The 14,559-nt window shown below is 38.5% G+C and overlaps 1 protein-coding gene across 1 annotated transcript in view; it reads right to left on the bottom strand.

The window, feature by feature from the left end:
* The window catches only part of ATP7A (ATPase copper transporting alpha), a 136,126-nt gene that overhangs the window by 66,498 nt on the left and 55,069 nt on the right, over positions 1–14,559 (bottom strand). Inside the window, exons 5-6 of the mRNA XM_049767402.1 lie at positions 4,856–5,062; positions 2,557–2,720 (exon numbers count right to left, since the gene is read on the bottom strand). Of these exons, the coding sequence (XP_049623359.1) occupies positions 2,557–2,720; positions 4,856–5,062 (371 nt within the window). The remainder of the gene's footprint in view (positions 1–2,556; positions 2,721–4,855; positions 5,063–14,559) is intronic.

Below are 14,559 nucleotides of genomic sequence, written 5' to 3'. Positions count from 1 at the left end.
AATATCTAAGATATAAAAGATTCCAGGGCCAGAGCAATAGCACAAAGGTAGGGCATTTGCCTTGTATACTGCCAACCTGGGACGGACCTGGGTTTGATCTTTAGCATCCCTATGACCCCCCAAATCCTCCAGGAGCAATTTCTGACAGCAGAGTTAGGTGTAATCCCTGAGTCCTGCCAGGTATAGCCCCCCCAAAACAAAACAAAACAAAACAAAACAAAACAAAAAGATATACAAGGTACTAACAGAACTTAGCAATAAAAAGCCCAACTATCTGTATCTGAAAGTGGGGGAAAGAAATGAACAGATACTTTCTCAAAGAAGAAATACAGGTGTTCAAAAGGCACATTACAAAAGATTCCACATAACTAATCCTAAATTGTAAGATTAGCTAATCAAAACAGCAATGAGGTATATCATACCACAGAGACTGGCACACTTCACAAAGAACAAAAACAAAAATAACCAGTGCTGGGGTGGATACAGGAAGAAAGGGAATCTCATTCACTGTTAGTGGGAATGTCATCTAGTCTAGCCTTTCTGAAAAACAGTATGAATATTCCTTTAAAAATCTGGAAATAGGGTTTCCATTTGACCCAGCAATACCTCTCGTAGGTTATGTGCTAAGAACCGAAAAAAATATAAAAATGCCCTTTCTATGTCTATGTTCATCTCAGCCAGAATTTGGAAACTATCCAGGTGCCCAACATGAGACAAGGGCTAAAGAAACCATGGTACATCTTCACAATGGAATACTACGAAGCCATTAGGAAAAATGAAGTCACAGATTTTGCTTATACATGGTGGACAGGGAAACTATTATGATGAATGAAATGAGTTGGAGAAGAGGGATATACACAGAATAATCTCATTCATCTGTGGGATATAAAAAAGACAGTATGGTAATAATATCCAGAGAAAGTAGAGAATATACAGACAAAATATATTAGGAGGACCAATTAACTGTAGAAAGCTTGCCACAAAGAGTGGTGAGTGTTATTCAGTTTCGAGAAGGGTCTACTATGCCAGTAATAGTTGGTACTGATCACCCTGTACCAGAACTGAGTGCTGAAAGGGGATAAGTGGCATGAAAAGCACCCACTAATTGGGCCCGGAGTGATAGCACAGCGGCGTTTGCCTTGCAAGAAGCCTATCCAGGACCAAAGGTGGTTGGTGCGAATCCCGGTGTCCCATATGGTCTCCCATGCCTGCCAGGAGCTATTTCTGAGCAGACGGCCAGGAGTAACCCTTGAGCACTGCCGGGTGTGGCCCAAAAACCAAAAAAAAAAGCACCCACTAATTAATGAGTTTGTACAATAGCTAATACTTTGTACAGTAGTACAAACCACAGTGTTAGAAAAAAGAGAGAGAGAAGCAAAATGCCTGTCACAGAGACAGGTGGGGGTAAGGGGATGGGAGGGAAATAGGGTACATTGGTGGTGGTGCAGTGAACATTGGTGGTGAACATTCTATGACTGAAACCAAACTATGAACATTTTGGTAACCACAGTACTTAAAGCAAGTATAAAATAAAATAATTTCTATCTGGAACAGACAGAATAAAGATAGGGGCATGGATATGGTTCAGAGAAGTGCATGTCTTCAAAGCATGAGATGTGTATTTTATCTCTGCCACAAAATAAACAAAAACAAATATAAAAATGCTACCTGTAGAATCTATGTGGTATGTACAACAGTGTCCAATAAATAATTTTGACTTCAATTGTCTCAAAGTCGTGCAATAAAATACTAGGGAACAACTTCAAATTTTCTTCTAGTTATTTTATTATTTCAGTTTTTACATCTAAGTTTTGATGTCAGATGGAATTAATTTTGTTATTTATTTATTTATTTATTTAATTGGTTTTGGCCATACCTGGTGGTGCTCAGGGGTCACTCCTAGCTCTGTGCTAAGAAATTACTCCTGATAGGCTCAAGAGACCATATCAATGCCAGGGATTGAACCCAAGGTTAGTTGCAAACAAAACAAATGTGCTACCCACTGTGCTATGGCTCAAGCCCCTAGAATTAATTTTGATACAGGGTTAATTATTTCGTTAAGTTGTTGAACTTTTGGGAAATTTGAATATATATTCTAACTGCAAATATTTAAAACAGTATTGGGGCCAGAGCGGTGGTGCAAAGCAGTAAGGCATCTGCCTTGCTGGCACTAGCCTAGGACGGACCACGGTTCGATCCCCCGGTGTCCCATATGGTCCCCCAAGCCAGGAGCGATTCCTGAATGCATAGTCAGGAGTAACCCCTGAGCGTCATCAGGTTTGGCCCACAAAGAAAAAAAACTCACTCCTGTACTATCTACCCAGCCTTATATTATATTTTAAGCTTATTTTAATTTATTCATTCAAACAAAATTATTTTGGCTCTTAATAAAGACATACCTTTAACTTTTCATGCCTGATAGTCTTCATGAAGTCCTATCTTACCTGCTTATTTTTATTATATATCTGATGATTAATTAACTTTGAAGTGCTTTTTATAAATCCTAACAAAGCTTTTCTTGCTATCTTTATTATTTATATAGAAACTCATACGTACAACAAGTTCCAAAACACCATCCCCTTCGTCAGCATTTTCTATCACTGTTGCTCCAAATCCAAGCTCTCGAATGAATTCTGCTATCATTGGAGGTTGTACAACAGCAGGGTTATATCTTACTTCTGCTTTGCCAGCCATGAGAGCCACAAGAACAGAATATATTCCTAGGATCAGTAAGAAAGACAATTCAAATATTATGCCTATAGGAGGAGTAATGTTATAATAGTTTATACTTTCATTTATACTAAACGGATTAAATTAAATCACACATTTTAATGGCATGACATTTATGCATATCTTGGATGCAATCAAAATTATTTAAGAAGTCTTAGTTTATTATATACTTTGTCACATAAAGTTTTAGTCACAAAGGAGATAAAAAAATACTAAATTTGGTGAATCCATCATCTAGCTGCAACAATTACAATACTGGGTAAACTTGTTATATATGTGGGTATTCCTACTTACTTAAACTACGCCCTCACCTGGAATATTCTGAAGCACATTTCAGGTGTCCAACCTTTTGATAAGTATTTATATATGTATCATTATAATATAAACTCTTCTCAAGGCTGGAGAGATAGCATGGAGGTAGGATGTTTCCCTTGCATGCAGAAGGTTGGTGGTTCGAATCCTGGCATTTCATATGGTCCCCTGAGCCTGCCAGGGGCAGTTTCTGAGCATAGAGCCCGGAGTAGACCCTGAGCACTGCCGGGTGTGAATCAAAACCCAAAATAAATAAACTTTTTTCTTTTTGTTTTTTTTTGTTTTTGTTTGTTTGTTTTTGGCCACACCCATTTGATGCTCAGGGGTTACTCCTGGCTAAGCACTCAGAAATTACCCCTGGCTTGAGGGGACCATATGGGACGCCAGGGGATTGAACTGTGGTCCTTTCTTAGCTAGCGCTTGCAAGGCAGACACCTTACCTCTAGCGCCACCTCACTGGCCCCATAATAAACTCTTCTCTTAAAAATAACTCTAATACCATTATCATCCTTAAAATACCTCTATCTTCAAATAAGCAGCTTTCATATTAGGTACCTTTTTTTTGGTTTTGGTTTTGGTTTAGGGGCCACAACCGGTGACGCTCATGAGTTACTCCTGGCTCAGCACTTAGAAATCGCCCCTGGCAGGCTCAGGGGACTATAAGGGATGCCAGGGATGGAACCCAGGTCTGACCCAGTCATCCGCAAGCAAGGCAAATGGCCTACCACTGTGCTACCACTTCGGCCCCATATTAGGTACCTTTCTGACTATTAAGTCAAAACTTGGTCATTCTTTCTTTGAAGGTTTTTTTTTCAGTTTGGGAGCCATGCCAGAGGTGCTCAAGAATTACTCTTGGCTTTGAATTCAGGTTAGGCCTCAGAGGAATGTTGGCAGGTCTCAAGGGACCATATGGAGTACAAGGGATTGTATCCAGCTAGGTGGGTCAAATGCAAGGCAAGGGTCCTACCAACTATAATATATCTAGCTACTTTTCTTTGCATATTTTCTATGAGTTTATGAGCTAAAATTAAAACCTGTACACAATATTAATTAATTTTAAACATCTATACAAAAAAGGACTAGAAAAATATTAGTAGAGAATATAATTCTAAACAGACTTGGATTCCAATTACTAGTATTAAACAAAGCTTTTTGAGAAAATTTTTCTTAAAATCCATTCCAGTCAAAGATCATAAAGAACAGCAATCCTAGGAACTGGAAAGAGTACAACAGACGGCATCTTGTACATGGCTGACTTGGGTTCAAAAATCAGCACCCCATGTGGTTCACTCTCTATCACTCTTGGTTGATCCTGAGCACAGAACCAGGAGTAAGCCCTGAGCATCGCCAGGAATGTCCCTCCCCCCAAAAAAATAGCACTCTTGGAGTCACAAAGTACAATGAGTAAGCTACTTGAGTGACTTGGGCTTGATCCCCATCACTCCATATGGCCCAAAAGTAATGGCAGGAGTGATTCCTGATGATGGAGCCAGGACAGTTGCAAGACTGCCCTCCCAAAAAGAATAGTAGTATTAAGTATTTCCTCTGTTATTTTCCTACAAATATCACTGATATTAAAATGTGATCATGGAGTAAACAAAATAGGAACTATAAAACTAAGGAACAAATTAAAGTTTTTAAAGTCAGGAAATTAAAAACAAATGAAAGTCAGAAAATTAAAGTTGTCTTTGTCACTGATAGTCTTTGAGGCCTTGCAAAAGTCATAAACATTCTTTTAATATACATATAAGGGCGAAAAAGGGAAGAGTTTCTAAACCAGTATATAAAATAATAGGCTTTAAGAGTGTCTCACCTTCTTCTTGCCTTAAATTCCGTTCAATATTTGCTACACAAGAAGCACAAGTCATACCAGAAACCTGCACATAACATTTAGATGAAGTCTTTGTATCATCTTTCTCATGAACTGGTGTCATCATTTTAGTATGAAATTCATTTGTCGAGGTCAAGAGTGGCATTTCTGATGAAGGCTGAGTTATTATCACCAATGGTTCATTCATATCTGATGGAAAGGAAAATTTTATTTTCATTTGAAATATTCTTCAGTTATATTTTTTCAGTTATATTTCTTATGTCATATTTACTATGTTATCCTTCCAGGCATAACATAGCCATTTCTTTGGGTTTTAGGCTACACCCAGTGGTACTCAAGGTTAACTTCTGGCTTTGCACTCAGGGATCACTTCTGGTAGGCTCAGGGGACCACTTGGTTGTGCTAGGGATTAAATCTGGGTTGGCAGTGTGCAAGGCAAGTGCACCAGCCTCTTTCCATTCTTTACACCAAGTAAAATGAGCCAGATAAATAGCATAAAGGATTAAGAAACCTGCTTTGCATACTGCTGGCTTTGGTTTGAATGCCCAATACCATATATGATTATATGATTCCCTATGTACCACTAGGACTAACCTATTTACACTCCCATGTGTGTCAAAAATCAAATAAATATAAAGCCATCAAGGATAGGAGTAATCAAAAATGTGATTCCTTGCACATTCCAAGAAGTTATTTCTTTAAGTCAAGGAAAATGGGAAAATATTGCTTTTTTCTCTTATTTGTGGTATTTAGTGATAAGATAGGGGAATGAAAGGTATAAAAATAATGGCAAACCTTTGTCCTGGATTATAGAAATGAGAATACCAAGGAAGGAATAGTTGCAGAGGAGAGGAATGAGGAGGTGGACTGGCAATAACATAAGGGTCAAGAGTCTTTGGAAGTTGATGATTTAGTGATGAGGCCACTAGATACATCAAATAGTGAGAGTCAACTTGAAATCCAATGAAATTTTTTAAATGAATTTGCTAAGGAGGAAGGATGGGGAATGGGAAAGAACTTATGATCATTGGTGGAGTAATGTTGAAAATAGTGGTGGATCTGTAGTTGAAATACTGAATGACTAATAAAACTGTTACAAAAAGCTTTGTAAGTCATGCTGCATAAATAATTTTAAGTTATTTATTATAAAACTACTTCTCTTAGTAATCAAATTAATGTAAATTGTATAAACAAAATTTTGCTTATATCTTTCGATCATTATCTCTTGCTACATCCCCAGTTAATAAGTCTATTAGTGGACAGCACTTAACTTCATAATGGAATTTTATTATGATGTTTATAATGTTCCTGCTAGCATTAAAACAACTCATAATAGGTGGAACAAAAATTATTTGCAGGAGCTGGAAAGATAATACTAGGTTAAGACATATGACTTGCATGTGGCTGCCTAAGTTTGAGTTCCAACACTACATGGTTCTCTGAGTATATCACTAGGTAGAATCATGGAGACCCTCAAGTTCATATCCTGCAGTGTTTGGGGAACTGTAGGACCATACCTAGAAATATTTGGAGGATGGTGACCTGGTTTGAGCAATGCAAAGCATGCACGTTTTTAAGAAATTGTAGAAGCTGGACCAATAGTATAATAGGTAGGGTGCTTGCCTTGCATGTGGCTGTTCAAAGAGGTAAGAGGTGGGGATGTTCAATCCCCAGCATCCCATATGGTCTCCCAAGCTTTCCAGGAGTGGTACTTGAGCACTGAGCCAGAAGTAACACCTAACACTGTGGGTGTGGCCCCCCGAAAAAAAAAAGAGAAACTGTAGTTAAAATAAGCCACATATATACAATGGAATACTAGTTGGTATTAAGAAAACATGCAATTTGTTGTTACATGGATTGATTTGTGGGAGTATCATGTGGAGTCAAGTTAGTTAGGAGAGGGACAGATAGAGAATAATCTCTCATATGTTGGATATAAAGAAACATGGAAGAGGAATAACAAATGCACAAAGGCAACAGAAACTGAAAACTGGCCTTCAGTAGCAAGCTTACCAGTGTGAAGGGTGGGTTGGAGGGATAGGAAGAACCCTGGAAAAGGTGGAGGAAAGAAATTGGTGAAGGATATATGAAAATGAAATATGCAAAAAATCCTACCATTAATAGTATGGTAAACCATGATGACTTAAATAAATAGTCATAGTTAGGCAAAATGGTTATAATAGTATACCTTTAGCTTTAATATATAAGGCTCTTGGGGCTGGAGTGATAGCACAGCTGGTAGGGTATGTGCCTTGCAAGCTGCTAACCAAGGTTTGATACCCAAAGTCCTATATAGTCCCCTGAGCCTGCCAGGAGTAAATTCTGAATGCAGAGCCAGGAGTAACCCCTGAGCACTGCCAGGTGTGGCCCAAAATCCAACACACACACTTTTTGCATCAACATCTATCTAGGTACTCAGAATCTGCTACCTGTCTTTTAAAAACTTTATTATAGTTTAGGTTATATGTTTATGATAGCGTTGACATTTATGATTTTGGTTTTCAAACTACCTCACTTAGCCAATCACCAAAACATCCAAGGCTCTTTCTTTTTTTTTTTTTAGCTTTAAGTATTTATTTAGAAAAGAATCCTGAAAGTATGTGAGCATCAAGCTCAGCTACTTCTTAACCCATCCTAATCTACCATTTAATCTTCCAGCCACCCCATTTGCAGACTCAACCCCGCTCCCCCCTTAGGCCTCTGACTACCACTTCTCTGCAGGATGAAATGGGGTTTAGAAAACACTCAGTGGCCCACTCTCACTTGATCAAGGGGACTGGAAGTGGCATCGTCTGTCTCCAAGGCTACAAACTGAACAATAACAAAAAAAAAAAAAAAACCACAAGGGTTTGGAAGCAAAGTGACCAACAAGAGAGAAGTCCCATCTCTATCCCCAAAGACTTTGTGACCTTGAACCCATTTCCCCCTGCACATGGAAGAAGTACCGTATTTTCTGGTGTATAAGACGACTTTTGAAACAAAAGTCAACCAAAAATCGGGGGTCGTCTCACACGGCGAGTATATCCCGAAAAATGTTTCAATATGCCGCTAAACGAAAAATTGTCTGAATATTGCCACAAAACGAATTTTCCAACTCGATCCTGCACCAATCACTGCAAGGCTGCTAGGACCACCTCTCAAACTCAGCCAATCCAAGCAGGCTTTTGATGCATGCAAACTAGACAATGTTCTGGACCCGAATCTACACTGTAAAAAGCCTGCTCAGATCGGCCAGAGTCAGAGAGGAAGTCTATGACAGTATAACCTTTGAACCTTTGCTTGTCGTGATTGGCTCACTGTGGTACATACAGTTGCAGCACAGGAACGTTCTGTCTGATACAGCGAATATAGGCCTAAACCTATGTTTTAACTGCTCTTTCTTTATAATTGTCTTTGGATTACTTCCAGTCCATCACTCATCATTCTGCCCATCCCTAACCTGTTACTCTCATCAGAAAGCAAGTGCCCAAAGTTTGATAGCAACTGAAATGATTTAGTTTCTCTTTATATTACATAGCTTTGTTTCTCTATATACCACAGATATGTGAAATCATATTAAACTTTTCCTTCTCTGGTTTACTTCAAGGATATTACCTTTCAGTTCTATCTAAGTGCAATAAACTGATTTCATTTTGTTGTTGTTTTTGTTATGGGGCCATACTCAGCGGTGCTCAGGGATTACTCCTGGATCTGCATTCAGAAACCACTCCTGGCAGGCTCAGGGGATCACAGGGATGCCGGAAATCAAACCCGGGTCTGTCTTGGATCGGCTTCATATAAGGCAAGTGCCCTACCACTGAGCTATCTCTCCGGCCCCTGGTTTCATTTTTAATTCTTTTGTATATATACCACATCTTCTTTATTCATTTTCTATTGTTAGACATGTGTGCTATTTCCATATTGTGACTATCTACTAAGCACTGCTGTGAATATAGGTGCACATATAACTTTTCAAGTTGGTTTTTGTTGTTGTTATTTTGTTTTTGTTTTTGTTTTTTTGAGAGGAGTCAAATGGGAGTTCAAGTTCTATTCTCATATTTTTTTCTTTTTAGTTAGCACAATGATTACAAAACTGTCCTTGGTTGAGTTTCATTCAAACAATGTTCAGCTCCCTTCATCAGTCCACTTTTTCCATCACCAGTCCCCAATAGCCCTCCTGCCCTCCCTCCTGCCTGCCTCTGGGGACACATTTCACTTCTCTCCATCTCTTTCTGTTTCATTTGGTTCCCTCCCCTCTTTTGATACTATAGTTTGTACTACTGTTAATGAATGATTACTATGTATATCACTTTGTCCCCATTCACCAGGAAAATATAGGAAGAACACTCCATTACACTGACACTAAAGGCATCTTTAAAGATGAAATACCACTGGCCAAGCAAGTGGAAGCAAAGATAAATAAATAAGAGTCCATGAAACTGAGAAGCTTCTGCACTTTAACAGAAATAATGAGTAGAATACAAAGTCTACCCATAGAATGAGAGAAACTATTTACCCAATACTCATAAGGTTTAATGTTTAAGTTTTACAAGTCACCGATAGAACTTAGCAAGAAAAAAAATCTGACCCCATCTGAAAATGGAGAGGAGAAAGGAACAGATATTTTCTCAAAAAAAAAAAAACACGGAAGGCCAAAAGACACATAAAAAGGCTCTATTGATCAGGGAAATGCAAAACAAAACAACAATGAGATATCATCTCACACCACAAAGACTGGCACACATCACAAAGAATAACAAAGGCTGGTGCGAATGTGGGAAGAAAGGGATTCACATTCACTACTTTGTGCAAATGTAGACTGGTTCAGCATTTTAGGAGATCGATATGGCTATTCTTTTTTTTTTTTTTTTGATATGGTTATTCTTGAAAAAACTAAAAATTTAGCTTCCATTTGCTGCAGTAATAGCAATATGCCTTAGAAACCTAAAAACAGGGGCCGGGCGGTGGCGCTAAAGGTAAGGTGCGCCTGCCTTGCCTGCGCTAGCCTTGGACAGACCGCGGTTCGATCCTCCGGTGTCCCATATGGTCCCCCAAGCCAGGAGCAACTTCTGAGCGCATAGCCAGGAGTAACCCCTGAGCGTTACCGGGTGTGGCCCAAAAACCAAAAAAAAAACAAAAAAAAAAGAAACCTAAAAACACTACACAGTAAAACCCTCTGCATTCCTATTTTCATCGCAGCAATATTTACAATAGCCAGAACTGACACAACATAAGTGTCTAAGCATCAAGGAATGGTTAAAGAAACTGTGGTACATCTACATAGTGGAAAACTATCCAGCTGTTAGAAAAAAAATGAAGGCTTGAAATTTATATCTATATATGGATATGAGATCATGCTAAGTGAAATGAGTCCAAGGAAGAGGGATAGACATAGAACAATCTCACTCATTTGTTGGATATAAGAAAAATAAAAGTTTGTATGGCAGGGGCTAGAGAGATAGCACAGTGGTAGGGTGTTTGCCTTGCAAGCAGCCAATCAAGAACAGACAGTGGTTCAAATCCTGCATCCCATATGGTCCCTTGTGCCTGCCAGGAGCAATTTCTGAGCACAGAGCCAGGAATAATCCCTGAGCACTGCCGAGTGTGATACAAAAAAAAAAGTTTGTACGGCAATAATATCCAAATTCATAAGAGATGAGGGCCAGAGGACTAGTACACGGCAGAAAGCTTGTGACAAAGAGCTGGGATTGAAGTTAGGGTAAAGAAGGATTCAATATGACAAAGATAGCTGGAACTGATTGTTTCAGGCCTAATATCAAGGTTTTTAATCCACTTTGACTTGAACTTTGTGCATGGTATTAAGGAGATATTTGAGTTCACTTTTTTGTTTGTAGTTGACCATTCTCCCAATACCACTTGTTGAAGAGACTTTGCTCCACTATGAGTTTCTCGCTCCTTTATCAAAAATTAATTGGTTGTACATTTAGAGGTCAGTCTCAGAAAGTTCAAGTCAATTCTGTTGATCTGAGGGTCTGTCTTTATTTCAATACCATGCTGTAGTATTTACTACTGCTTTATAGTAGAGTTTATAGTTGATGTAATTGATGCCTCCCATCTTCATTTTCTAAAAAATTGCTTTGGCTATTCATGAACATTTATTGTTCTAAATGAATTTCAAGAATTTTTGATACATTTCTTTGAAGACTTTCATGGGCTTTTTTTTATAGAGATTGCATTAAATTTGTACAATGCTTTGGGAATTATTGCCATTTTAATGATTTGATCTTCCCAATCTATGAACTGGGTATACATCTTTATTTACTTGTGTTCTCTTTTATTTCTAAAATAGGGTTTTTATAATTTCCTTTGTATTGTTTTTCCATCACTTTAGTTAACTCCGAGGTACTTGATTTTGTAAGGCACAATTGTAAACGGGATTTTTTTAGTATCTCTTCTCTTTCCTTATTTGTATATAGAAAGACCATGGATTTTTGCAATGTTAATTTTGCAAGCTGCCACATTACTATACACATCTATTGTTACTAAAGCTTTTTGATAGAGTCTTAAGGATTTTCTAAAAAAAGGCATCAACAAACAGTGAGAGCTTGGCTTCTTCCTTTTCTATTTGGCAACCTTTGGTAGGTTGTACTTGCATAATTGTCATGGCAGTACTAAATTAAGAAGTGGGAACCATCTTGCGCCAGTTTTGACTTCCTGACAATAAGGAAATGGCAATAACTTGAGCTAAGAGGTTGTCCTATCTCATCACCTAATGGTAAGATGAAATCAGAAATGAAATCCTTTGATCTGTGCAAAAACCATGATTCAATGTCACTATGTACCTTAAATATTACTGTGAAAGATTTATATCTCACTTTGGTCACAATAAAAATTATTAAAAAAAAAGGAGTGGGGCCGGAGAGATAGCATGGCGGTAGAGCGTTTGCCTTGCATGTAGAAGGATGGTGGTTAGAATCCGGGCATCCCATATGGTCCCCGGAGCCTGCCAGGAGCAATTTATGAGCGTAGAGCCAGGAGTGAACCCTGAGTGCTGCCGGGTGTGATCCAAAAACCAAAAAAAAAAAAAAAAGGAGTGGAAAAAGGAGGCAATCTTTGTATGTGTGTGTGCTTTTTTTTTTTGAGGAGGCAATCTTGTCTCATGTCAGATCATAGAAGACAGGCCCTTAGATTTTCCCCATTGAGTATAATGTGTTTCATAGGCTTGGAGTAAATGGTCTTGACTATGCTGAGAAAAGTTCCTTCAATTCCCATCATGTTGAGAGTTCTTTATCATAAATGGTGGTGAACCTTGTCAAAAGCTTTTGTTGCATCTTTAATATGATCATGATTTGTTTTTCCTTCTGTTTATATGGCATATAATACACATTGACTTACATATGTTAAATCATCTTTGCATCTGTGGAATGAATTCTCATTAGTCATGGTGTATGACCTTTTTGATGAGCTCTTAGATTCTATTTGCTAAATTTTGTTGAGGATTTCACATCTGTGTTCATCATGGATATTGGCCTGCAATTCTTTTTGTGTGGCATCTCTGTCTGCTTTTGGTATCAGGTTGATATTAGCTCATAGAAACTATTTGGGAGTGCTTCTGTTCTTCAATTTCCTGAAAGATCCTGAAAAGGATTGGCAGTAGGTCCTCTTTAAAGGTTTGAAAGAATTCAGTAGTCAATCTGTCTAGGACTGGGTTTTTGTTTTTGAGAAGCCTTTTGATTATTATTTCAATTCCCTCAATAGTGATATCTATTCAGATATTCCAAATCATCTTGGTTCAACCTTGGGAGGTTATAGAATTCTAATTATTTATCGATTTCTTCCAGGTTCTCTTGATTTGTGGCATAAAGATTCTCAAAGAAATCTGATGCCAGAGCAATAGCACAGTGGTAGGACATTTACCTTGCACATGGCTAAACCAGAACGGAATTGGGTTTAATCCCCAGAGTCCCACATGTTCGCCCAAGCCAGGAGCAATTTCTGAGAGCATAGGCAGGAGTAACCTCTGAGCATCACTGGGTGTGGCCCAAAAACAAACAAAAGAAAAGTTCCTTTTTTTCTTTGTGAATCTTGCTAGTAATTTATCAATCTTGTTTATTTTATTTAAATACTGTGATTACAAACATGACTCTAGTTTTGTTTCAATCACAAAAAGAACAACCCCCCCTTCACCAGTACAACATTCCCACCACCAATGCTCCCCATCTCCCTTATATTTTTTTTTTGTTTTTTGAACCACACCCAGTGGCACTCAGGGGTTACTCCTGGATCTGAGTTTAGAAATCACTCCTGGCAAGGTCAGGAGACCATATGAGATGCCAGGAATAAAACCCGGGTTATTTCTACATTTCTGTTTGTGATTCACTTCTACTTTCAGTTCATCATGATATGAGAAGATATTTGATACCACTTCTATTCTCTTAATTTCATGGAGGTATGTTTTATGATATAGCATATGATCTATTTTGGAGAATGTCCCATGTACATTGGAGAAGACTCTTTTCCATTTCTTCCATCAAAGCAGGAATGCCTTTATTATCTATTAGCCAGATTGATCTATTAAGATGTGACAGGGTGGATGGGGCCGGGTAGGTGGCGCTGGAGGTAAGGTGTCTGCCTTGCAAGCGCTAGCCAAGGAAGGACCTCGGTTTGATCCCCCGGTGTCCCATATGGTCCCCCCAAGCCAGGGGCGATTTCTGAGCACATAGCCAGGAGTAACCCCTGAGCATCAAACGGGTGTGGCCCAAAAACCAAAAAAAAAAAAAAAAAGATGTGACAGGGTGGTGTTGAAGTCTTCCACTACTAATGATTTGCTATTGATATCTTTCTTCAAGTCTATTATCAGTTGTTTTAAGTATTTTTCTGGGCCATCATAGGGTGTATAGTTTAGAAATGTGATTAGCTCCTAAGTATGCATCCCTTAATTATTAAGAAATGCTCATCAGGGCCCGGAGAGATAGCACAGCGGTGTTTGCCTTGCAAGCAGCTGATCCAGGACCAAAGGTGGTTGGTTCGAATCCCGGTGTCCCATATGGTCCCCCGTGCCTGCCAGGAGCTATTTCTGAGCAGATAGCCAGGAGTAACCCCTGAGCATCGCCGGGTGTGGCCCAAAAAAACAAAAAAACAAACAAAAAGAAATGCTCATCTCTATCTCTTATAACCTTTTAAAGTCTGAAATCTATGTCATCTAATATTAGTACAGAAACCCCAGCCTTTTTATGGGAGTTGTTTTCTTGAAGGATTTTCCTCCATCGTTGACTCTGAAGCTATGTTTGCTCTGAATATTTAAATGTTTCCTGCAAATAGCAAAATATTGGATTCAATTTTCTGATGTATTTTTCTTTTTTTTCTGATGCATTTTTCCACTCTGTCTTTTAACTGGTGAATTTAGTCCATTAACTTTGAGAGAGATGATTATCATGAAATTTTGACCTATATTTTTTGTAGAACTTTGGTGTTTGTGGGGTTTGTCTTGCTTTAAATTATACCCTTCATTTTTCTCTGTTTTTTTCTTTTTTAAATCTTTATTTAAGCACCTTGATTACAGACATGATTGTAGTTTGGTTTCAGTCCTAAAAAGAACATCTCCCCTTCACCAGTGCAACATTCCTATCACAATGGCCCCAATATCCCTCCTCCCTGTCCCACCTTCTTGCCTATATTCAAGACAGGCATTCTACTTCTCTGACTGACACTGACACTATAGTTGTCAGTGTAGTTTCAAATCTGAC

Source organism: Suncus etruscus, chromosome X (genome assembly GCF_024139225.1).
Source record: "Suncus etruscus isolate mSunEtr1 chromosome X, mSunEtr1.pri.cur, whole genome shotgun sequence".
NCBI lineage: Eukaryota > Metazoa > Chordata > Mammalia > Eulipotyphla > Soricidae > Suncus > Suncus etruscus.
The sequence above is the reverse complement of the archived record's forward strand: the minus strand, read 5'-3'. Positions and strand labels throughout refer to the sequence as shown.